Source organism: Ovis aries, chromosome 7 (assembly GCF_016772045.2).
Source record: "Ovis aries strain OAR_USU_Benz2616 breed Rambouillet chromosome 7, ARS-UI_Ramb_v3.0, whole genome shotgun sequence".
Classification (NCBI taxonomy): Eukaryota; Metazoa; Chordata; class Mammalia; order Artiodactyla; family Bovidae; genus Ovis; species Ovis aries.
Window position 1 is genome coordinate 19,289,311 of NC_056060.1, and position 25,692 is coordinate 19,315,002.

The following is a 25,692-nucleotide window of genomic DNA, read 5'->3' on the forward strand; positions in this document are numbered from 1 at the left end:
GTATTTCACTTCTAGAAAGTAATTTTAATTTTTATTAGCAGTTAAACTGAAGGTCTTCTAGAAATAGCAGTTTTAAAGAATTATACATTTTTTAAAATGGTCAATAAACTTGAATTCTGATGGAGTGTTCTTGAGCAATGTTTTGTCCCATGATAAAAATATATCAAAAGTTATATTTCTTTTGAAGAACTAAAATGCAACCATTGCTGTGGCTTAGGAACTGGTTTTTGTTTTTAGAAGAACTTTTTATGGTTAAAGAGAGAAATTCCATGTGTATTCTTTAGCTTTTTTCATGTAGCATATGAATTCCTTCCCTGAGTAGAAGCATTATTTTATTTTTTTGCATCTTATAAAATTGCCCTGAAATAGAACGATACACAAATTGATGTTTGTTAATGATCACATAATAGTGATCATTTATTTTAAAGTTTCTCAGTGGGATTTTGAAGATAGAACAAGAGATAGTTTATAATTCCAGTTACTGAAGTGATCTATAATCTTAGAAAAGCAGGACATCCAAAAGCATTGTTGTAAAAGACTATTGATAGCAGGGTTTTATATGCTTGTGACACCATCTGCACTTTATGATAGTGAGGAAGTAGTATACATAATTACATGGTGTCCTGGGAAATCTTGCATCATGATTTAATTTGCTGTCATTTTAAAATTTTCTAACTTGTATTTCAGTGCAATCGACTGTTAAAGTGGTGTCCTGCCCCAGACTGCCACCACGTTGTTAAAGTTCAATATCCTGATGCTAAACCTGTTCGCTGCAAATGTGGCCGCCAGTTTTGGTAAGCAGGTGATTTCCTAAATTGGAGTAGTACACATAGCTTTTCTATTTATTTTTGGTAGTGAAATAAATTCTTTACCTCAGGTAGGTTGGTGATAACTGATTTTAAATAGCATATATTTCTTTTAAATAAAACTTAGCTTAAAAAGTCTCATATCTTAAGATAAATTTTTCTCTTTCTATGTTGCTGTAGTTTTGGATTTATTTTCTTACGGGAAAAAAAAGTGCAGCTGTAATCACTTCTCCTTGTATCCTCCATTGGCACATATATAGGAGCAAACCTAAAGATCTGGGACAAGAACTTAGTTCTCATTTCTGATTAACTGCTTATTTGTCACATTGTTTTTTGTTTCCTTATGGCTCATGCTTTGTTTTCAGATTATCTCTTAGGAAATACAGAGTTAGGTGTTTTTAATTTCCTTTGTTCTGAGGAGTTTAATCTTGGTCCTAAAAAATATGTAGATAAATTTGGAAAGATAAAACTTGGTTGGTTAGATGTTGATTAAATCTTTTAGTTGGTGATTAAATCTTTTTTAACTAAGAGTTTTCTCTGGGGCTTCCGGCCACAGCTTTCTTGGTAACCTGGATTCTTGAAGTAGCATAATCTTTGAATTCTAGGTTCAACTTAGCAGGGAATTTCCATTACCACACATTAGAGACCATTCCTTTATGGATCTTTTAGGAATGGGAAGCTGTTCAAGCCAAGGGGCTCTATAGCTAGCAAATACACATTTCATTGGTTTTCCATATCATTCTTTTTTTGTTGTTTTGTTTCTGTTTTGGTCATGAGTACGCATTTTGTGGGATCCTGGTTCCCTGACCAGGGTTTGAACCCAGGCCCTTGGCGGTGAGAGGATGGAGTCCTAACCACTGGCACTCTAGGGAATTTGCTCTGTATCATTCTTTTTTCCCTCCAAACAGCAGTAGATTTAGTCTTAGCATCATTAATACTAAATATTTCCCAAAAGAATAGGTAAACTCACAGTGATTAAGTTTGTGTAAAATACATGGTATTTCGGTAAAGGTTATACATTATCATTTCAGAATTTACTTTGTAGACAGTGTGGAGTCTAATTCCTTCCCTGCTTTCGAATATATTTTGTGTATGAAGTATTGCAAATACAGATTTAGTATAATAGAATAATAGCAATACTTAAATACTTAGAAAGTTACAACCCACTTTAATGAAAATCAGTTTGTTTTTGTCAAGAAATAAAACATGAATGATATATTTGAAGCTTTTTGATGTTCCCTTCTCTTTTCCATTTCCCGTCTTCTTTTCTAAAAGTAACCATTATCCTGGCTTCATTTAAAGTGAGAGCACTTTATTCTTCTAATTTGCAAAGGATTTTTGGCATTCCCAAAGTACTTGATTAACTAATTAATCAGCCATTCCACTGTTATTTTTTTTCACGAACACTTGTTTTTATTCTTAGTAGTAGTGTTGGTCACTCAGTCGTGTCTGATTCTTTGCGACCCCATGTACTTCAGCCTGCCATGCTCCTCTGTCTATGGGATTTTAAGGCAAGAATACTGGAGGGGATTGCCATTTTCTTCTCCAGGGGATCTTGCTGATTCAGGGATAGAACCAGGGTCTCCAGCATTGCAGGCAGACTCTTTACCATCTGAGCCACGAGGGGAGTGTTTATTCTTAATTTATACTTTTTAAACAAATACATATACCATGCTCTTAGAAAGCAGAAAAGAATTACCAGTTAATATAGCCAAATAGGTAGTCATCATCTTTTGTTTTATACCTTATTTGGTACACTTTACTAGGCTGAGGTTCATTTGTTTGGATCTTGCAAAAATATGTGACCTGTTTGTTTCCCACATATTGCTTACTGTGCATTAGTACTAAAGTATAAAATTACCATACGAAATCAGACTAACTCTTCATTTGGAATGTTAAATATTTAATATATGCCTATGAAGCATTGGTTGAAATTTAAGTTCAAATTATTGAACATGATTTCATTTTAGTTCAGTTAGACAGTGGTTGCAGCAGAGAATTACACGTATTAAAAACTATCAGAAAATACAACTCTAACTAAACTGATTGTATTGTCTTAACAGTTTGTTCTGGAGAAGGGCATGGCAACCTACTCCAGTATTCTAGCCTGAAGAATCCCCATGGACAGAGGAGCCTGGTGGGCTTCAGTCCGTGGGGTCGCAAAGAGTCGGACATCTGAGTGACTAAGCACACAGCACACAGCAGTTAGCTAGCTATTTAGATAGTCATTTATTCTGTAATTGTCATGATAAAATGTCTTCATCCTTCAGATCATTTCTTCATTTCACGCACAAACAGTATGTGCTGGCCCTAGTACTACATGCTAAACAAATGACTTCAGAGTAAAGTAGACATGGTTCCTGTCCTTGTATTAGCCAGTCACTAGAAACTGGTGAAAGTACTGAGGTACTGTAAAGCATGAAGTTGTTTGTTTGTTTACTCACAGTAGGTAGGACTTAATTCTTTTAACTCTTGTGTCACTTAACAGCTTTAACTGTGGAGAAAATTGGCATGACCCTGTTAAATGTAAGGTGAGTTTGCCTGGCATTTTCATTTTTAAATAAGGTAGTAGAGTACTTCTAAGACTTAATGACTTTAAGTCACAGCCCACATTTTGTTATTTATTCATTAGTAGTTGGAACGTGGTATTTTGTCCTTTTTATTTCAGGTGATCTTTGCAAATATTCAGGGAACATTCCCTAGGAATAAAGTCATCTGATTATCAGGGTAATGAGAGTTAAGGTACCTCCCTTGGAAAGCTTTATAATTAGCTCAGGGGAATGACATACCTTGCGGCTGGGCTTCTTATTGAATTCTAGGTTCCTCACTTACCTGAAGCCAGAGAAAGTCCTCCTTTGGTTGATTTTTTTTTTTTTTTTAATGTACCTGGACTGTAAATGAGAATCACAGGATTTCTTGGTTTAAAAGGAAGTAAATCCAGTGATAATGCTATCCTTTGGTTTTTATATTTAAGCTTGACTATATTATGTTGATGTAATTTGCTATCCTTAAGTCTTCTGTTGTGCTCTAACAGTTCTTGTTTTCAAACAGTGGTTGAAGAAGTGGATTAAAAAGTGTGATGATGACAGTGAAACCTCTAATTGGATTGCAGCCAACACAAAGGTTGGTATCTTCCTTCAGTAAACCCTTGGTATTGAAACTGATAAGAATAGGTGTATCAACTTCAAAGGCAGTAAGTTTACCTACTGAAGGGCCTTGTTTTCCCTTTTATTTGATTAGTTTGCTTTTTGTTTTCAGAATGATTGCCTATTGATAATTTTCCTTTGTTTTACTGTTTGAGTTTGTTTTACTGAGTGCTTTACTGTAGTATGTGTAATACTCTTCTTTAGTTTCCTTTCATCAGAAAAGTAGTGGTTGCTTAATCAGGTTTCTACCCCAGGGTTTGATGATATCTTTCATGTAAATTCTTGGCTGCCTTCTACTGTACCAATACAGAGTTTATTGCATCTAGCCTTTTTTTTTTTTAAACTAGGCTATATTTCTGCCCCTTGAAATCTCCAGGAATTTAACTGTTAAGGAGTTATTCTCTAGGGCAGTATCGAGTCAGAGTAAACGAGTAACTTTATTATGTTACTGAACTAGGCTTAACAAATTTAACGTTTTTAACATGTTAAACTTCCAAAATATGATTTACTAAAAGACTTGATTCCTGAGAAATGGAAGCTTAAGGATAACATTGAATATCCTTGGTTTTGGTGGGTTTATTAATTGAATTCATTGGTCATGATATTAGTTTCAAAGTTCAGTATCTTTATGACATAAAGCACGTCTTAAACCCTAGAGGAATGTCTTACAAATGCAAATAAACTTGAAGACCCTTCTTTTCTGTCCCTAAGTGGTAAGCATTTGAATCCAAACTGTGTACCCAGCCAAGTTTTTGTAGGAAATTGTATAAACATCCAGTCTTATGTCCTATCTGAATAGGAAGTGGCTTTGAGTGGTGAATAATAGTGTTGTTCATGGGCTGTTTATTTTTATTGTTTTCTTTCACATATGATGCTGATGCTTTAAAGAATATTGAGTTGTTTGACCAGAGTTAGTTACAACTTTGCAGTTAGTTAGTTATAACTCCTTATAAGGAGTTATAGAATAAGGAGTGCTTAAATGACAGCCAGCCCATGATTCTATAACACTGATACCCTGCTCTACCCTAAAAGATTAAAACATGTGTACATTTCTGTCTCCCAGAAAGCACTGGCAATAAAACAGTCCTGTTGCATAAAACAAATACCCACATCTTTGGGGAATGCAGTTTTGAAATTAGCATTTCTACATCTCTGAAACCAGCATGATAAACATACCTTATGGCACTTAAGAAAACCTTACTATAATATCAGAAAGTGGTTGCTTTTTTATTTTTTACAAAATTATCTGTTATTTAAGCATTCTTCAAAAATTGAAGATTTCTCCACCAGAAATGTTCATTAAAGTCCTAGATCCTTAAATATGCTGTCAGATTAGTATTTAGAATAGAGCAGTTGTATTTTCCCTAAGTAGTTTGATTATAAACTACCCTCTGGAAAAATCCCTGCATACTCCAAATCCCCCATATATTTAAAATAGGGAGTATAGGTTTGAATATGCTTGACTTTGTTTAGAGGGTAGATTATTAAGTGAGAATGGCAATTTTTAATAATAGATTTATCTAGTTGGAAGTTTTGAGATGAAACTGAGGGTTTTTCCCTCTGGGGACATTTCAGAAGCTTATTTTTGTTACCCGCTCTTTAGATTTGCAGGTTGTTGTTATATTAAGAAGTCAATACTGTTTAGTTAATTATAGCCAAGAAATACAGAATGAAACATATTTTAGGCCTGAAATTTGCTTTTTTGGGAAGATGGTAGTATTTTTTATGTGAGTGACTTCAAAAATCTGATGGTATTGACCTCTTTTGAAATACTATAGTTTGTGGACAGTAAAATCTGTTCACTTTAGCTGAATTGTACAAATATTATGTTGGGTGATACTTTCCTCCCTTTATGGGAGTAATAGACATCAACACAAAAACATACAGCAAAAATCCAAGCTTTACATCTTATTCATAGTTTTATTAAAAATAATGAATAAGTTTCATTCTCTAAATTTTTCAAGAGGAAAAACATTAGATGTGCCCATAGGGTAATGACTTTGACTCATTAGCAACCAAGAAAATGATCAGACTTGAGCAGGGGGATGTAATCTCTGCAGCACCGTTGTAAAGGAACCACAATGAAAAGATTTTAACAAGGGTATTTGGCAGAAGAAAGTTGGGAAATTCAGTAACCACAAAAAGAATTATCAGTCTTGCTTGCCTGACTCTTAAGGCCAAATTGCTTGGGCCTGAATCCTAACTCTGTCGTTTGCTACTTGTATAACCTTGGATTCGTTTCTTTAAAATTTTCTCTTAGTTTATTCGGTGAATGGAAATAGGAGTAAGACCACTATAAGGATTATGAGTTAATGCATATAGAACACTGAGAACAGTGTATGGGATACAGGAAGTATTCAATAATTATTTCCAGATAGCACTGGAACAGTATGTTTACAGGAACAAAATGTTTAGCCTCTCATAAAACTGTTATTACTATGTGTATGGTTGAAAGTACTTTAAATGTTTTTGTCCCCCAACCCCACTAAAACAAATCCTTAAATTGTCATGCATCTTAAAAATCCATAATAATAACTCATTTTCAATAGTACTGAAGTGTTTGACAGTGTTCTAAGTGCTTTACATGTATCAATCACAATAAATCACAGAATCAATTTAAAAAATAAACCAAATCTAGAGCTGGCTTCTCCTCAGTGTAGCATTGACACCAACTTTATAGTTTCTCTTCATAGGAATGTCCCAAATGCCATGTCACAATTGAGAAGGATGGCGGTTGTAATCACATGGTCTGTCGTAACCAGAACTGTAAAGCAGAGTTTTGCTGGGTGTGTCTTGGCCCTTGGGAACCACATGGATCTGCCTGGTAGGTTGGGAAATGAAGGGAAGAACATGTTCACATAACTGTGTGATGTATCTGCCGCATATTATGAATAAGGTTTCTGCCTCATGAAAATCACCCTCTGACTTGGGACTAGATAAATGAATACAGGGTGTGATCAGTATTAGAAGTGTATGCAAGATATCCAAAGAGAGAGTTTAATAAGGTTTATTTCGCAGAGCAGGTAACAACTGAGCTGAACTTTAAGAAAGACTAAGAGTTCCATTTGTTTGAAAAGTGGTAGGAAGAACATTCAGGGCAAAAGGAGCAGCGTGAACAAAGGCAGAAGAATGTGATAGTGCATGACGTACTCAGAAAAGAGTTGCGTTGCCTGTCTCTCGACAGTGCTTAAAACTAAGAGACTTGGCGGAACCCAATCCACAGTTGTGTTTTAGTTATCCTGCATGCCATTAGACAAAAAAATTTGTCCAGACTTTAAGAACTGGAAAATTACCCAGTGAAATCCAGAGTTTTAGCATTCATTGAAACATAAGAACAGGCCTGCATTTCTGTTTGGCAAAAATCACCTGAAATTGGTTGGTTGCTTTTTAGATGGAGCCTTTACTGCGGTTTAATGTTTTCCCTAAGACCAAAGCTTATTGGCATTTGCGTGTCTTACGATGGCACATTTGGTAGTGATACATACCTTTGTTCCTGAATGTTTCTTATCACGCATGCTGGGAAAATGCAAGTTAGATTAAGGATGTCTTTGTTGCATTTTTCTCAAAACAGGAAAAATGGGAGCTAGCGCATCTGCTGGTAAATGTGAAAATATTTCTGGGTGTTACAATAATGCAGATTGCCGTTTTCACGAGTTTATGTTATCTGCATTTGTCTCTTGTTGATGTTTGCGTTTGTGGCCCCTCATAAATTGTGGGGAGTAGGAAAAGAGAAAGTAGACTGGGACCTGAAGTAGTTTGGACAGTTATCAGAAGTATTTCAACGCTATATCTATAGTTCAGATGAGATGCTCTGTATTAGGTGCTTTCCATACTTTACCTGGGCATTGTGGCTGCTTTGTAGAGAGTTGGGTGGGAGGGGAAAAATTGCGAGATCTAGACAAGATGAGGAGAATCTGAACTTAAGACAATGGCAAGCCTTCCCTTTTCGTTTCTTTGGAATTTTCATTCATTTCATTAATTAGAGGAATAGTAAGAGCGATTGTCTGGAATTGATTCTAAACTAGGTAAAAAACTAATTGGTTAGGTGAAAAAAAGAAAGTGATTTTACTACTGTCAGAGCCAAGGAAGGATACTTGGGGTTTAGGAATGCTAACTGAGGATTAGAGTGTTCCTGGAAACTAAATTCATTTCAGTGTATATAAACAAGTTTAGTGAAGAGGAGAGGGAATGGGGGAGAAGTATTAAAGAGACTTTTGTGTGTATGTAAGGAAATCTCTGATCACAACTCAAATTTTAAATAAACTGGGTTGAAAAATGGAAGGGGTACAAAACAAATGACGACTACAGAAGAATGAAGAATGGCCCGGTCCGGGGGGTATCAGAAATGTTGCCTGTATCTTTCCTTTTCCCGTGGCTAACATTGCAGATGAATCCTTGCTGTGCTTTCTTATTTAAATCTGAAAATGTCTTAGAATCTTCAAAATAACATTCCAGATAGCACTGTCAGTAATCTCAGTTGGAAATATAGATGAGCCCTCCTTGCTTTCTTGGCCTTAAAATTCTTAATGTTGACAGAGTAAAGCCCAGAGTGACTTGAGGCTTAAAAATACCTAACGAATATCAAAAGGAAAGTTTTTGAGGATATATCAGTTAGAAAGAAAATGTGTTAATCGTTGACCAGTAGATAGGGAGAAGAGGCATCTTTAGGCTTATTTGTGAGTAGGATAATTATTGGTAAGAGAGGATTATTAATCCAGCTGGGGGGCAGTTAATGTCTGTTGACTCAGGTGAATTATGGTCTGGGTTACTTTAAAAACTTTGAGATGCAATCAGTGAGCCACTCTTGGTTGTTTCTGAGTACTGTGGAAAATAGAAACGCACCTAACATTGGGAGCAGACAGTGTAATTCCAAATTTCCAGAATTTCTGATTCCACAAATTGCATATGAACCATAGTTTGTTAGTTTGTTTAGTTTTTCTCTTATGTGAAATTCCAGAATCAAATGGTATTGTTAGGATGATGAATTATGGAATGTTTGGTAGATTTCAGCAAGGTATTTCACTGTGGACTAAAGTTTGTAGCCTAGGCTGTGAACTACAGATGCAGATGTTTGGGAGTACAGGTAATAGATTTGTGTCTTCCTAGTGGAATGCTTTAAGGTTTGCTGAAAGGCTTTGTTCACACCTTTTTTATTCACATAAACTATATACTGCTTTTCTGTTCAGTTATACTGCTGATTTTCTTGAATTAATATAAAAATTTTGTATACATTTTGGGGTAACATCAGAGAGATATTGAATATATAAACCATTTTAATCTTAAAGGGTTTGACAAGCTGGAATAATAAATTCAGTTTAACAAGATTTATATTAAGTTCAAAATTCTTATAAAAAGGTCATCGTTAAAAAGATTCTGAAGATATGAATTCACTAGTTAAGAGCATGGGTCTCAATTGGCAGAAGGGCATCAGATTAATTTCCACCTCTGGAACTCTTCTTTTGTGATCTTAAATATGTTGCTTATCTTCTCAAAATCGGATTCTTCATCTGCTTAGTGAGGATAATGATACATATTTCATAAGGTAATTGAGGGGATTAAATGTGATAGTACAGTTAAAATCCTTAGTAAGTGGATGGAGTATAGTATATGTCCGTTGTACTCAAAATGTAGGCTCCCATAACATAAAACAAGTAATCAGAAGAAGGAGAAGTGCCCGTCTTACACATCTCCACTCTGAGCTGGCTTCTCTGGGCAGGTTTCCCCTTGCTCCTCATTTTGTATATTGAGTTTTCAGGGATTCTCATAAACTATTAAGAGCATATAAAGCGTACAGCACGGCACTTGTTGCATAATAGTGTTGACAGTTGGCTCTCTATGGTGAGAGAACAAGTGAGGATAACAAGGTGAGTAATCTGGAAAAATTGAAAATATTTGGCTAAATAACAGACCATGTAGGAGATGAGATAGTCTCTTTCTTCAAAAAGTGAATTAGAAGTTCAAACTACAGTTGGTAAATGGAAGAATAACTGTGTTTTCCAATGATTATCAGTAAACTTAATTAGTGGACTACCTCAGGGGGCGGGAAACTGTTTTTTACTGATAGAGAACAGACACACCCTTGGAAAGGATTCAAACACCTAGGGGCTTTTTTTTTCTTCACCTCATTTTATCTTTGTAAAGGAGAATGTTGGCTCTATGTAATTGCTAAATCCAGGCTAAAATTCTGTGATTTGTTCCCTTTGCATTGATTTATGGCTTTATGGAATCCTCTTTACTTACTTCAGGTACAACTGTAACCGCTATAACGAGGATGACGCAAAGGCAGCAAGAGACGCACAGGAGGCAAGTACATTCGTTTTCAGGTGACGGGTGAACAGGAATGTGCATTATCTGTTGATTAGGGAATAATTTAGCAGAAGAGTTCGGTTCTGAAAGATTTGTTAAAGGATAGTCCAGTAAATACTGTATATCTGTGTACATATAGAAAGGGAATCTTATGCAAAACACATATCAGGAGTATTCCTGTTGATAGATTTGTTTGCATTAAAAACAAAATCACGCTAGTCATACAGCATGCTTGCAGGCTTCAGTAGCTCTCAGTACCAAGGTTGCCCTTCCCAGCAAAGAGTCTAAGGAATAGCATTCGTTAGATGGCACTGCTGCTGTTTATATTCAGCCTCCCTTCTTTTTAATTAATTAATGACTTCATTGTTCATCAAGAAGCTCTAATGATTTTAGGTTACTTGGAATGAACTGTCTCAGGAGGTAGGGATTTCCCTATTACTGAATAAGGAAATAACCCACTTTTATAGAAGAAGAGATTAAAACCCTTGGTGTGGATTAGATTCAGTAATGCTTTGAGTTCCTTTCAGTCTGGTAAATCTGCCTTAATAGTAGAATTCCAGAATTTAGTCTTCCCTTACATTCATACATTCTGTATTGAAATTCCCCATTTCTCCTCCTAGAATCTTTTAAAATGACTTGTCTTGCCAAGATGCAAGCCAGAAAACGACCTGTTTGTTATTATTTCACTTTTCAAAAGCTCCTTTAAAATTTATTTAAATTGCTGTAAATACAAAAGAATATATTTACATAACCTAGGCTGTCATATTTCAGATGTTTACAGTATCTGATTGTTTTAAAGGGGGGAAAAACCCACAGATTATAATGTTGGTTTACATTATATTCATTATAATATTACTATATTAACTGTGTTTAAAGTAAAACCAGCTGGACAATTTTAAGCAGGTATACAACCAAACAAACCCACAACCAGTGAAACTCAAAAAAACTAATTATACAGATAAGTTATTTGTTGAAATTAAATTACTGTTGATAGAATAAGACCCAGAATTTTTTAATTTAGTATTACTATACTCCTATAAGCACCACATGATAATTTGTTCTCCCATCAGTTTTCTGTATATCAACGATTGCCTTTTCACCCCTACAGTGCATCAAAATTTGATTTGATCAGAATTTATTATTAATGTATTTCCTGTCACTTATTCTCAACTCTGGTGCAGTTAAAGTAACATGGCTTGATGCCATTTTTAGCCATTTTACAAATGTAAGATCTGAAAGCATTGATTCTCATAAGTGTATTCAGGTGGTCCAGAGTGTGTGTTTTTCTTCAGGTTATTATCAGATTTTTAATATTTAAAAATTTCCATGGTCTTTTTAAACTAGATCCCCTACTCCCGTTCCCTCTAGTATCCTTAGACTATAATTTGAGAAACATCGCCCCATGTAACCTTTGTATAAAAAACTCTACAATGAGAGTGATGCCTTTCCCGCCCTCCATTTTGAATTGATTCCTCTCTTTCATTTTTATTCAGCTCAGTTTGTCATTGCATCCTCTTCTGTTTCAGGTTTGTTTTAAAATCTTAGCTTCCCCCCCACCCCCACCCCCTTTCTGGCTTTCTGCTTTTGTCCTAAAAAAGGTTTCTTCTAATTTTCATAATATTTTTTCAATCCATAAAGAAATGCTGTTTTTCTCTTACATAGCATTATATTTTTCCTAATTACTATACTACTGTGGGCTTTTAGTTTTTGTGTGCTAAGTTGCTTCAGTCGTATCCAACTCTTTGCCAAACCATGGACTGTAGTCTGCCAGGCTCCTCTGTTCATGGGGTTGTCCAATCAAGACTACTGGAGTGGGTTGCCAATTCCTTCTCCAGGGGATCTTCCCGACCCATTGATCGAATTTGGGTCTCTTACGTCTCCTGCATTGGCAGGCAGGTTCTTTAGTAGTCAACCTAGATCTGGCCAGAGTTTGCTGACAGTGGAAAGTGTATGGGTTATCCTTGACCTTACCTGGTAAGTGTTTGGATGCTGGTAGAATTCCTTTCTGAGATCTGCAGGGAGAGTGGATTATTGGACATAGCTTCTTAGCCCTTTTAATGTGTAGATTGTAGACATTAGATTGCATTATTTTTCTAGGTCATATATATTTTGGAAAAAAGTACTAGAAGGTTGGCACACAGTACAGAAAGAACATAGATGGTACTTTTTTCTTTTCTGTGACCACACTGTGCAGCTTGTGGGATGTTAGTTTTCCAACAATGGATTGAACCTCGGTCCCTGGCTGTCAGAGCACAGTCCTAACTACCAGATTGCCAGGGAATTCCCTAAATTTTCTTACCTTCTAACTCAGAGTCAGTATACTTCTGTGAGTGGTCAGGTAGTAACTGTTTTCAGCTTTGCAGACTATCCAGTCTGTTAGAGTTGCTCAGTTCCATCCTTCTCCTGTGACGCTTGCTGACTCAGCCATAGACTTAAAGGAGTGGACATGGCAGCATTTCAAGTTAACTTTGAAAACAAAAATAGGCAGCAGCTGGATTGCCTACCCGTGTTATAAGCAATCACGTTATTGTTTTGTGTGTTTTTCCAAAGCGTTTTCAGGACATTGCATTTCTCAATCCAGATTCTGGCATTTGATTTAAAGATGGGTATTATTTGCAGTGGTAGTATGGGTGTTTTGGTTTTTTTTCCATATTGAATTTGAAAATTATCTTAATGATGCAAGCTGTTTGAGAATTCTTAGTCATATTAAGTCCTATAACATATATTTTAATGCATGATTTAGGTTTTCCATTTCATCCTGGGAATTCGACAGGCTTGAAAATATTAGTGCTTTGTATGGAGGTAAAATGCCAAGTAGATTATTCTCTACATATTCTATTTTTAGAAATAATTGGCATAATTTTATAATGTATAATCATATCTAATAGCAATACTATTATTTTACCTAATAATGGATAGATATAATTGTCATAGTATTTTTAGATATGATTGGCATAATTTTCCACTGTGTAAGCATTGATTTAATACCTGCCTGACTGCTGAAATAATATGACTTGTATAGGTTTTTTTAGGTGTTTCCATGTTGTAAGATACTGGATCATGTGATTGGCTAGTTAGGTGGTTCAGAGTTAGTGTTTCTGAGTAAGAGACCAAGCCTAAGGCCTCGTAGTATCTGTACTGTTTGTAGGCCATAGGCATGAGGAGAGGAGGAGGAGAACGGTGTTGAAAGAAAAGAAATACATGTGTGTGGTAAGAAACCCTTCTATAGTAGTTACATTCAACAGCCATGTTTTAGATGTTAAGTACTAGAGTTATAACAAGATTGCTTTTTTTAATCTTGTTATGTTTAGTACTTAATATGAAGAAAATGATTTTTTTGGCTGCTTGTGGAATCTTGCTCAAACTCACGTCCATTGAGATGGTGATGCCATCCAACCGTCTCATCCTCTGTCGTCCCCTTCTCCTCCTGCCTTCGATCTTTCCCAGCATCAGGGTCTTCTCCAGTGAGTCACTTCTTCACATCAGGTGGCCAAAGTATTGGAGTTTCAGTGAAGCCTGGCATGCTGCAGTCCACGGGGTCGCAAAGAGTCAGACACGACTGAGCGACTGAACTGAACTGTGGAATCTTAGTTCCCTGACCCAGGGATCAAATCCATTCTCTCCTGCAGTGGGAGCTCAAAGTCTTAACCACTGGACAAGTCCCAAGATTACTTTTTTAAAAGTGTATCTCCTTAATATCTACAGTATAATAAGAGAGATCCATGTGAATTATTTTTGCAGTATGATAAACAATATAAAACAAATTTAGACCTGATATCATATTTTTAAATACTTCATCATATTTTTTAATACTTCATGTACTTCAAAAGACGTTTCATAAAACTGTAGTATTTATGTTTGTATATTTACTACATGTTATTTTATAACTATGCTATATATTATATATTTTTGAAGCAGTATTTTGTTAATATGTGTTCCAGTATCCCCATTTATCTCATAAACTGTCTTTTATAATTGGTTCCAATGGGGATCCATATAGGTCCACAAGTTGGATGTGATGTTATCTGTAGGTCCTTTAATGTTTTGGGGCTTTTTTTTTTTTTTCCGTCTTCCTCTTTTGCCATTTATTTGTTGATGAAACTTAAGTCATTTTTGTGCTGTAGCATTTTTCATATTCTGGTTTTCCCAACTGCGACTCCCTGGTTAGGTTCTTCTATCCCTAAACTTGCTGAAACTGGTGGCTAATTCTAGATACTCCAATTCAGATGATTTGGTGAGGGATGTAGAAAGAACACAGAACACTTAACTGGTGTTAAATGTACTGTGTAGTTTCCGCTGCATTATATTAGGTGTTATATGATGTCTGGTTGCCTCTCTTTTGTTTTTTACTTTATAATACTGGTGCACCTTATTGCACACTGCAGAACAGAGCTATCCAGTAGAATATTCACGATGATGGAAATGTTCTTAATATCACCGTCTGATTTGGTAGACACTGACTGCAACACTAAGAAACTGAATTTTTAATTTTAATAGTCATATGTGACTGCTGGCTGCTATGTTGGAAAGTATAGCTATAAGACATTCAAAAAATATTAAGTAACAGAGGTAGCAATAGATGTCTCTTTGTTCTTGATTTTAGCCTAAATTCCTATTCCATTTCATCAGTCAATATGCTATCAGGTTTTGTGTGCCTGTAATAAATTTGTTGTAATTCTGTACCCTTAATGTTTCTTAATGGGACAGAGATCCAGGGCAGCCCTGCAGAGGTACCTGTTCTACTGCAACCGCTACATGAACCACATGCAGAGTCTGCGCTTCGAGCACAAGCTCTACGCTCAGGTGAAGCAGAAGATGGAGGAGATGCAGCAGCACAACATGTCCTGGATCGAGGTGCAGTTCCTGAAGAAGGCGGTCGACGTCCTCTGCCAGTGCCGCGCCACGCTCATGTACACTTACGTGTTCGCCTTCTACCTCAGAAAGAACAACCAGTCCATTATCTTCGAGGTAGGAGTAGTGACTGAGTGGGTGAAAACCACCTGTGTGTCAAAGGACTACTCATCTTTTATAGATAAGAGTTTTAAAGATTCCTCTTTGCTCCCGAATGTGGATCAAAAGTTTATCGTTTATTAGGAAGGTACAAAAAATTCAGGTATCTTGCTGTAAACTACATTTGCATGGTGTGGTTTAGCCAGCTAGTGATTTTCAGTGTGCAGGCTCTGCAGTTAGTCCTGAATTTGGATCTTGACTTCATCACTCTTTAGCTCTGTTGACTTGAAGCAAGTTACTTAACCTCTTGCTATATCTCTATTTTAGAATGGGGATAATACTTTTCTAGAAATGTTAAGATGTTTAAGTGAGACAATCCATGTATAATGCTTATGCAATACCAGGAACATCGTAAGTTCTTTCAAAAGTCTATTCAGGTAAAACTCATAACACGGTATTAGAAGTAAATATGGTGCTTGTCTTTTGTGGAGAAGCAGTGACTGAAAGGGGGCTTTCAGCAGTAAAGTTTTTTCAAGTAGAGATGCTCATTTAAAATTTATGCATGCAGTATTGATGTGGATAGATGGCTAGATAGTAACAGTGACTAGCAGATGGGAATTTAGATGGGTAAATGGACAGAACTAGCTATACTAGTAACGGATAACAAAATTTTAATCTTCCATACAGTGTTTTCTGATAAGATTAGGTATCTGTTGCTGCTACTGCTGCTACGTTGCTTCAGTCGTGTCCGACTCTGTGCCACCCCATAGACAGCAGCCCACCAGGTTCCGCCGTCCCTGGGATTCTCCAGGCAAGAACACTGGAGTCTAGCTAGATATAAAGAATAATGCATTTCTGTTTGTTCCTCAGGCTTTAGCATAATAGTTTTCAGAGCTAGACGATTTCCACAAACGTTTTCTTAAGTACTTTCAAATCGTACTTGGTATTCTTCCAGAGGTAATGGATAAATCTTTGGTTCTTTTTATAGTTAAAAAGTTCTCCTGAGAGAAAAAAAGAGAAAACAAGTTGTTAGAGGTGGAAGTAATGAAGGACTTTAGAGGTGCAGATGACCACCTGTGAAAATTGGTGTTGAGTACAGTCTATTAAGGAAGCAGCTAAGATGGTTTATCTCTTAGCTTTCTTTTGAAGGCAGAATTTACTATATATTCTTCTTCCTATTGCAGAATAACCAAGCAGATCTAGAGAATGCCACAGAGGTGCTCTCGGGTTACCTCGAACGAGATATTTCCCAAGACTCTCTGCAGGATATAAAGCAGAAAGTACAAGATAAGTACAGGTAAGTTTATTTCTAGTTGTTGAGCACAAATGTCTGCCACTGGTGGTCTGGTATGCTGTAGTGGTGAAGTTAAATGATGGTGAACTTGAGTTTAGCATATTCAACAGCTGAACTGCTGCCATGTTTCTCACAGATTGCTTCTGTCCTTTGGGCATAAGGAGGAAGCCAGCCATTTGTCCCACTGGCTGATCCTGCTTCTTCCATGTGGCTTTATCTGTGTAGTTATTGCCCTGACAGGAAGAAGGAGCCTAAAAAGGGCAAGTGACTATTAGGATGAGGGGTGAGAATAACATGCTGGCCCTGGCCTAGGGATCCTGTGGATCGTGGCTCTTGGCAAGTGAGCTACCCAGACTTTTTTAAAGATTTTTTTCTAAGGTTTGATTTTCCAAGGAGAGATTTACTTTGTTCTAGACTTAGATGATACTTTAAGAGATGTCACCTCTTAAGTAAAAGATGCAAAATGTTTGCTTTCTCACATAGAGCTCTTTCTCCAAAAGTTGTTTTCTGGCAAAAGTTGTTTGCTCCTTAATAGTAGAAACCTCTGGGAATTTGCTAGACTTGAAAATTTAGTCCTGAGTAATATGTTCACTTCCCTTAGCCAATTACAGCTACCGCTGGTACTTTAAGATTTTACAGTTGCGAATAAATCCCCCCTGAAATTACTTCTTCCTGAAACTATTTACTTACCTGTAGAATGATAAGATTGAATCAGATAATTTCTAAGGCCTGTTTATTGCTCTGGAATTAATTTCCCCAAACTAGAAACTCTGAAAAATACCTTTTGAAAATTAGAAATAGTCATGTCTTTACATCTAGACCTAAAAATATGCCTTTTAAAAACAGGTTCTATGTCTGGTTCTGTGTCTGGATAAACTATAGGGAGCCCTATAGGACAAGTAAATGCCTCTTTAAAAAAGAAAATTTATTGGAGGCTGACAACAGGTGTTTTTTTTTTTCTCTTTGATTACAGATACTGTGAGAGTCGACGAAGGGTTTTGTTACAGCATGTGCATGAAGGCTATGAAAAAGATCTGTGGGAGTACATTGAGGACTGAGAATGGCCCTGCATAAAATGAACTCTGAAAACTTTACCATCTAGAGTGCTCATGCAATTAAAACAAACAAAACAAACACAAACAAGGAGGCACTAAGCCTATTCTGACACCGCTGGTCTGTAGTACCAGAATTCTGTTTTGTTAACGGAAAGTTTAAGTAAATTATATTGTAATAAAAAAAAGGTAGATAAACCATTGTACAACAGTATTCTAGGCCGCCAACAAAAGTGTGACAGACACACTAAAAGCCCTCCAACTTTAACTTGTAACGTAGCTTCATTCTCCAAGCTGACTCCTTTTTTTCATTTTCTTTTTCCTGAGTGTAGTACAGTTAAAATTTAAAACTGCTCCTTGACACTGCTTTTCATGTCCAAACCAGCCATTTTGTTGTACTTTGGTAAAGGACCTCTCCCGTTTCTCCCCTACACATACAGATATACCCACACACACAGACTGTCTCTCTCTCATACCCCAAGGTCATGAGTGAATAATGATTAGTTCCTTGTAAAGAAAATTCTTGGGGCGGGGAAGAGGGTAGGCAGAAAGAGGAATTAAAAAAACAAAAAAAAACTTTGTATATGACTTTTAAAACAAGAGGACAACACAGTATTTTTCAAAATTGTATATAGTGCATATGCATGGACAAAGCAAGCGTGGCACGTGTTTGCATAATGTTTAATTACAAAAAATATTTATTCTTTAAAAATCTTCAAGATTATGTCTATTTGCTGTGCATTTTCTTTCAGTTTGCTTTATCTTTCCAGGGTTGAGGGTTGGGATAAAAGGTGTGTTGGTTTAGCACCTCTGGAAGACCTAACTAGAGTTCTTTGATTTCCCTTTCCTGAAACTACTTTGCCCTCTCTGGTTTTGATGTATTTGTTGCTGGCCCTGGGTCTCATGCCCGGAATTGCCAGCTCCTGGTCGAGCACAGAGAGGTCAAGCTCTGACTAAATGCCGTGGCTTGATAAGGGCTGCAACAGGGAGCTTTATTGCTGCCACTGAAGCATGACCCAGCCTCCAGCCTCATCCCTCTCCGCAGCCTCCTACATCTGTGTAGGCCTTTGTGTGCCCGTGTCATACACACAGCTGAAGGCTTCCTAGGCTTCCTGTCACATCCAGAGGACACATTTCAAAAATTTGTCCCTTTAATTGCTGCTTTGAGCCTTTTAAGATTTTAGTTATGGCTCTTCTCTCACCCCTTCTTTATGTTAGGGTGTCAAATAGGACGTTTTTGCTTTAAATATAAATATAAATAAATAGCCATTCACTTAGATTCAGATTGTGAATTAAAAATGGCAGATACTGAAATTGCTTGTGTGTGTTGCTGTGGGTTCAGTTTGAAGGCAAACATCCTAGAACTTGATATTCCCATCTAGTGCATTTAAATAGAAATCTTTGCTTCTTTTCTATTTGTCAACAGATAGGAGAATTAATAAGGCGTTTTAGCTGTGATGTCCATTTTTATGAAATTTCTACTAAGAGCTATGTTAAAAGTAAAGGATGGTGATGGTTTTATTAACTATGTATCTGTTTAGGCCATTCTGGCTGTGGTATTTTTCATCCCTAAATCTGTCAGTTTTATACAGGAGTACAGAGTGAACTAGGCAACTAGATGAGGTCTTAATACTAAATACCACTTCTGGCTGAAGGACCTCTTTGTCTTCCTCTAAATGTCTTGCGCCTAGGGAGTGTTTACCTTTTGTGAGGCAGCTTTGTCTGCTCTTGCACCGTACATCTTACTACTCCATTGGGAAGTAGGTTCACTTTCCTCTGGCCTTTTGCCTAAGTTAGGCTTTGCTAAATCAACCCTACTTTTCCTTTTAGAAAAGGTTGTTACATGAGATGTACTTGCAACTGTTCTTTTCCCATCAGAAATCAGTGAATGTTTGCTGAGTATATTATGCTGCTTTCTTAAACCACTTGTCGCTCTAGGATCAACTTTACCTATACCTTTTGTCCTCCCCTCCCTTGCTCCTTCAGGTGCAAATCTGAACTCAGTGTCTGCTTCTTCCTTATTCTCTTCTCCTTCCCTTTCCCTGTCAACCATTTGATTTTATTTTAAATGACTGCATCAATCTTAAAAGACATTTATCAAAACTAAGGATTTTTTTTTTTTTTTTAAGAAAGCTTGAATAAGTTCCTTTCCCTGGTAACTTTGAAAAGCAGCCAGAGTTGCTATCTAGATATATGTGGTCCCCTTAAAATGTTTTGTGTATATGTGGTGTTTTAAGAAATATCTTACATGGTTAACTACAGTATCTAGATTTGAGTGTCATAAATCCTTTTTACACGCTCCCCTTACAAGAGGTATCCAGAAACAGTGTGTGCACTTCATAATAATAGCCCCCACCCATGGAAGAACAGTGCTTTTTAGAGCTGTTTTCTAGTTTCAGTGTTGGCATCTTACCTGAGGGTATTGCAGTTATGGGTGCATTCCCTAATATGTATGGATCAAGATGAATCGGCCTTTTCCAGTTCAAGCTTTTAACAACTATCTCCATATCTGACAGAACTCCCATCAGTTAATCACTTTCATTGTCAGTAACTTCGGTGATCTCAGCTGGGATAGGTCTTAAGCCATATGATATGGCTTCCCTGTTTCACCTACCTAAGTGTTTCTGTCAGAGGGCTCTATTCATGGTTAGCACCAGGGTCTCCCTTGTCTTTTTGAGGTCTTCTGAAAACTGCATGCATCATTTGAGCAATTCATTGAGCAGTAGATGGACTTAAATAATTTACAATAAAATCGTTGATCCAAAGCGCAGGACTACAAACCACAGTGGTAAAATTGAGTAGCATATATCATCAGACTCTAAATTCTATGTAATCCGATGCAACCCAGATTGTATGTGTTTTATGTGTGTTTAAATAAATACACGAAATACACGTGTATACATACACACAAATATTGCAGATCCAAGATTGACTGACTTGATTTGAAATGGTTGAATCTGCAGTGTAAAATGTGGATCAGCCATGATTAGGAACTGAAATTTAGCATAAGAGAGAAAAGGACTTGATGTACAAAAATCCCGGTATAGAGCACTTGGGGGATGGGAGGGGGCGGGTTGGTGAGACAATCAGATCGGTAAATTGATTAAATGCTCCTAACCCTGTAATTTTGTGCGTAGAGCACACTGTGCTGTGGAAATAACTGTTCTTAGATTTTCATTGTAACTGGACTGTTCAGGTTGCCCAGAGGGAAAGAACATTCCTAATTCTAATAAAATAAACTTTTATTTTGTTATTCCATTAGTTACTTATGTTTATTTTTATATTAAGAAAAAGACATTGGTGGCCTAAGAGTCACCTCTATTATGTGCCTTATTCACTGTTCCTACTTAACATAAAATGTCAAGATTTGGTTCAGTTTCTTTGCAGGGAACTGTGAATGAGACTCTCCCCAACAATAAACTTGGTTAATGAAGCCTTCAGAGCATTTTCTGGAAGCTTTCCAAGTTCTGTGTCTTGAACATTGAATTTAGGTTGCTATTCGTTTTATAACAGTGATATTAGATGCTCAGTAGATCTTTGTCAGTTTATAGAGAGAAAATATTTAAAAGTCCTTTTCAAACTTGAAACACCTTCACATTACTTCCACTTGGTTTACTTTTAGAAGCTGATATCTCCTGCCAAAATGAGGGGAGAGTTGTCTTAAAGAAGGTCCCAAAGTTGAGATCTTTGTCATTAATATTCAAGGCCAGATTTTAGGACAGTTTAATTTGGTCTTATTTGGATTTATAATTACCAGAGTTCATTTATCACATATCTTCAGAACACTTTAACTTGTGTCATTGTCTAAAAGAAAGGTAAGATTACTCAACGAGATTAAGCAACTTGTCCAAGATGTCACAGTTTCTCCTATCTCGTACTTAAGCTTTATTCTGAGCAGCATCATGCTACCTCTTTGTATCATATTTTGTTAATCTGGTTTCAGAATAACGTAGCATTTGATACAGAGAGGTGGTTCTTGTCTAATCTGTAGTGTACTTTTGAACCTATCAAGGACTGTATAAATACCTGTTACTGTACCTGTTAGAGGAAGGTTATATGCTACATCTGATCTTTAATTTGCTCTTGCAGTATTTGAACTAATGTGGCTGTCTGTTTTGCCTCATCATAAAAATCAGCCATGGATAGAAGAATAACTCTTCCCATCTTGGTGACTGGGACTGGCATCATGAGAAGACTATCACACACATGATAGTTGAGAGTAGAGAGTTCAGCATCATTTGATTTGGTAAACAGTGGCCAAGTAATTTGCAGTTGTAGGTTTAGTTATTTGTTAAATGAATTTCCGCTGTGAAAATTTTTGCACTGTCCATTGGAACTTGTTAGAGAATTTGTTTTATAACTGAAGATGCACAGAAAAGCATATTTCCATTTGTTTATCAGCATCTCTTCTGTGGAACCTGTGAAACTTTTCAGAAAATAAGTAGAATTAGGGGGAGACCTTGGCTCGTATAGAAACAGGAAAAAGTGTGAACCCCTCATATTTTTTCAGAGTTATTTGGGGATAAAGTTGCTGTGTTTCTGGTTCATTTTAAGGAGTTTGTTTCTCCATTTAATTACCCAACATGAAATAGCTAACTCGGAAATGTTCAACCGGAAATAATCAGATAATGCCTACTGCAGGAGCAGAGGCAACTGTGGTTAATCTTTTAGCAGTAGCTTTTAGAGTAGCAAAAATAATATGAGAAAAACATAAATGTTTATCAAAACATCTTTTGAAAAACAATTTTTAGACAGTGATTGAACTATAGATAATGTTTGTTTAGGGCCATTTTCAGAGTGGAAGCCAGAGAGAATATAAATCAATCACACATTGATAATGTAGCAGCTCTAACAATGCCAAAAGCACAACTTTACTACCACAGTAATCCATGGGTCTCAAGTGATACCAATACAAGGGTCAAACTCGGATGTCTACAAGAACCAGGTAAATATTTTAATAGGCTTCCCTGGGCTAAGAGGGCTCTGAGAGGAGCCTTTCAATTTTGAAATGTTGGTTATTACAATATTCTTAAATGTGGGTCAGAGAAGAGCTGCACATAGACCTATCATTTTCCAACTTGTGTTGCAACTGGAAGTCATTGTTCATTTTACACATTGAAATCACAGATACTTCAAAAGGACAAGCCAAAAAAAAGACTATGCTTGAGTCCCACCCCATATAAATTATGGTTTTAATTGCTTTGGGTTGTGTCCTGAGCAGTATTAATTTTTAAAGCTGCACCCAACCCTGATGCTTGTGCAGTGCCGTCTAAGACTCAAAGGCGAGGTTGAGTCCATTGATGTAGATACTTACATAGTTGCCAAGAGGAGTATAGTGGAGCACTCTATAGTCAGATGGGACAGTAGGGCTTGTGGCAAATTCACAGGCTCAGGAAAGGGCCATGCTGTAATGCCCTTGCTGAGTGGGTTTTGTGGAATGCTGCCTCCTAAGTGTCTAGTGTGAAGTGCCCAATTTGTTATTTTTTTTGTTACTGGGTTTTTGAGAAGTGATACACCTTGGATAAAATAAATTCACAAAACCAAAAGTACTGTAGAACTGACAACCTGAATAGAATATTCACATCAACTGGCAATATGTTTTCTTAGAGAAAGAACCCTGTCTGGAAGTAGAGTGAGCAAAGGATGTTGGTTAAGCTATCTGTTTCAAGTCAGTGCACAATTTCATTCAGTCAGTTAAATTCAGAGCACTTGAAAGTCACAAGCTGCTTCTTGGCCATTGCTTTTTCATTCTTTTGATCAACTTGTATGTTTTAAGACAGTGTATTTTCTCATTTTTATTCTGAGTGTGGTTGGTGCAGTAGAAAGAATATCTGTATTTCTCAGCCACAGTTTTACCTTTGTAAAATGGGGATACTGGTGGCTCAGACAGTAAAGAATCTGCCTGCAATGTAGGAGACCTGAGTTTCATCCCTGGGTTGGGAAGATCTCCTGGAGAAGGTAATGGCAACCCACTCCACTATTCTTGCCTGGAGAATCCCATGGACAGAGGTGCCTGGCAGGCTACAGTCCATGGGGTTGCAGAGTCAGACATGAGCAGCTAACACTTTAGCTTTCAATAGGAGCTATAATTTGAGTGCTTCTTGCCAGATGCCTTACTTAAATTATTTGTATCTTTTAGGCAGCCCTAAAACAAAGTAGGCATTGCTGTCCTATTTTATGAGAAGAAAGGTGTCAAGACTAGTAATTCAAACTTCACAGCATTTATGGTGGTGTCGAGCTTGTCTGATTCCATGTGTTCATTCCCTCATAATATTTTTTATAGGAATGTTGTGAGGATCAAAGAAAATCAATGGGGAAAAGAAAGCCTAGTTACAACTAATGAGCATACTAGTACTAATTGAGGCAAAAAATAAGGATGCAAAGTTGTCTCATAGACTCCCAAAGCAGGATGAAATTGGATCCAGGAACTAGAAAGCCATTTTGGACTCCTAAAACTGGCATTGTCTGTATAGTCTACATCATTCTAAAGGCTTCTGCTTTTCCTCTCTACTACCACCATAGCTCTAGGTGTGAGATGTTAACTGTCCCAGACATGTGTATAGAAAACCCAACAGACCCTTGGGACATTATGATTGGTACAAATGTGACTTGGGGGGGCTTACCCCTGTGGATAAAGAAGCAGATCTTAGAGATAATGTTTTGCTGGCTGTACATCACAAGTGTCCTCAACACCACCAAAATGCCCTGAAAGTTTTCTTTTTAAATAAACGTAGAGAGTTTGTATATGATAGATACTCATGTCTAACTTATTTCATGTTTACTAAGTGCTTCATGTCCGTGTTTCTGAAACTCCAAATCATACAAGATAGTCACCACCTCCATTTTATAAATAAGAAGATAGAAGCTCAAAGAAGGTGGGTTCTCTCTCAGGCCGTCTGTCTGTAAGTGGCCGAATGAAGATTGAAACCTGAGTTCCTTAAGTCAGCGCCCACAGTATTGGGAACTAACTGTTTTACCACGGTGAACAAAGCAGTCTGTCTGAAGCACTTAATCCTGATTCTATGTAGAGATTCCATGGGTTGCTCAAAGTCACCTAGCTAGTTAATAGCAGGACTGCAGGCACATTTTGACTACTAAATTCATTTCATCACTCTAGCTGCTTCCCAAACAACTTTGCCAAAAGTAGTTGCTAAATTTATAGACTAGTTAAGGGACTTCCAACCTCAGGAGACTCAATGACCAATTCTTTTTGACTTCTCTATTCAAAACATGTCTTTTTGTTGTTAACCTCAGATACTCTGAGAAGGACTCAAAGTATGCCTTTTTCTCTCATTTCAGAGCCACCCTGGCATTTTAATGAGAATTTAAAAGCGAGCCTCTTATTTCCCAACCCTCTCCAGAAAGCACATCTCTTACCTATTTTGAGCTGATGTTGTGGCTTCTTATGCACAAAGTAACATTTCCTGATTTGATGTCTTGTTTAGCACCAGTATATCCTTCCTCAGGATTCCACCTATCTAAAAGTTTGGTATTTACTTTTCAAGCTGCCTGCTTTTGGCCATGAAATATTCAAGTTTCTTTCAGAGTGGGAATTTGAAAGGTGATTATAGAGAATTCTCTATGGTAGATAGTTGATTGTCTGGAAAGCTGTCTAGGCTGAAAACTTACTTCTATAGATTTTAGATTTCGTTCTGATGGTTAAAATTGTTTTTTGTATGCTTAACACCAAAGCAGTGCCCGAGAAACTACTTCAGTGCATGTCCAATGACAATTTCTTAGAATTGTGAATCAGGATCTGATTCTCTGGAATCAGTTGGCCAAATGGGGTTCCTAAGGAATGAGGAAGAAAACACACGGTCTCAAGTTTTCTGAGGAACTCTATCTGAAAACATCACTACTTCCTGAGTTTCCTGACTTCCTCTTGTAGGAGACTCCTCTGTGTACTCCCACCTGTGTAGGTCACGTCCTTTTCTCAGGGAGTGCCGCATAAAATGATTACCAGAATTTAGGAATGATTACCTCTTGTAGATCTACTCGGCAGTAAACATTCTAATAGAATGCTTTACAGTTGTAAGTTCTTGCACCTGCTCTCGAGTCATTTATAACCTAACCAACTGGTCTTCCTGATATGAACAGAGTTGTTTGCTTGTTAATAAATTCCTACCGTATGATCCTGA

The 25,692-nt window shown here is 36.9% G+C and overlaps 1 protein-coding gene across 2 annotated transcripts in view; it reads left to right on the top strand.

Moving 5' to 3' along the window:
- Window positions 1–25,692, top strand: part of ARIH1 (ariadne RBR E3 ubiquitin protein ligase 1) — a 106,084-nt gene extending 80,392 nt beyond the window's left edge. For both annotated transcript variants that reach the window (XM_027971558.2, XM_027971559.3), the window contains 8 exons: window positions 688–794; window positions 3,295–3,337; window positions 3,858–3,929; window positions 6,646–6,776; window positions 10,198–10,255; window positions 14,966–15,226; window positions 16,393–16,505; window positions 17,476–25,692. In XM_027971558.2, coding sequence (XP_027827359.1) covers window positions 688–794; window positions 3,295–3,337; window positions 3,858–3,929; window positions 6,646–6,776; window positions 10,198–10,255; window positions 14,966–15,226; window positions 16,393–16,505; window positions 17,476–17,560 — 870 coding nt within the window. In that variant the 3' untranslated portion in view covers window positions 17,561–25,692. The remainder of the gene's footprint in view (window positions 1–687; window positions 795–3,294; window positions 3,338–3,857; window positions 3,930–6,645; window positions 6,777–10,197; window positions 10,256–14,965; window positions 15,227–16,392; window positions 16,506–17,475) is intronic.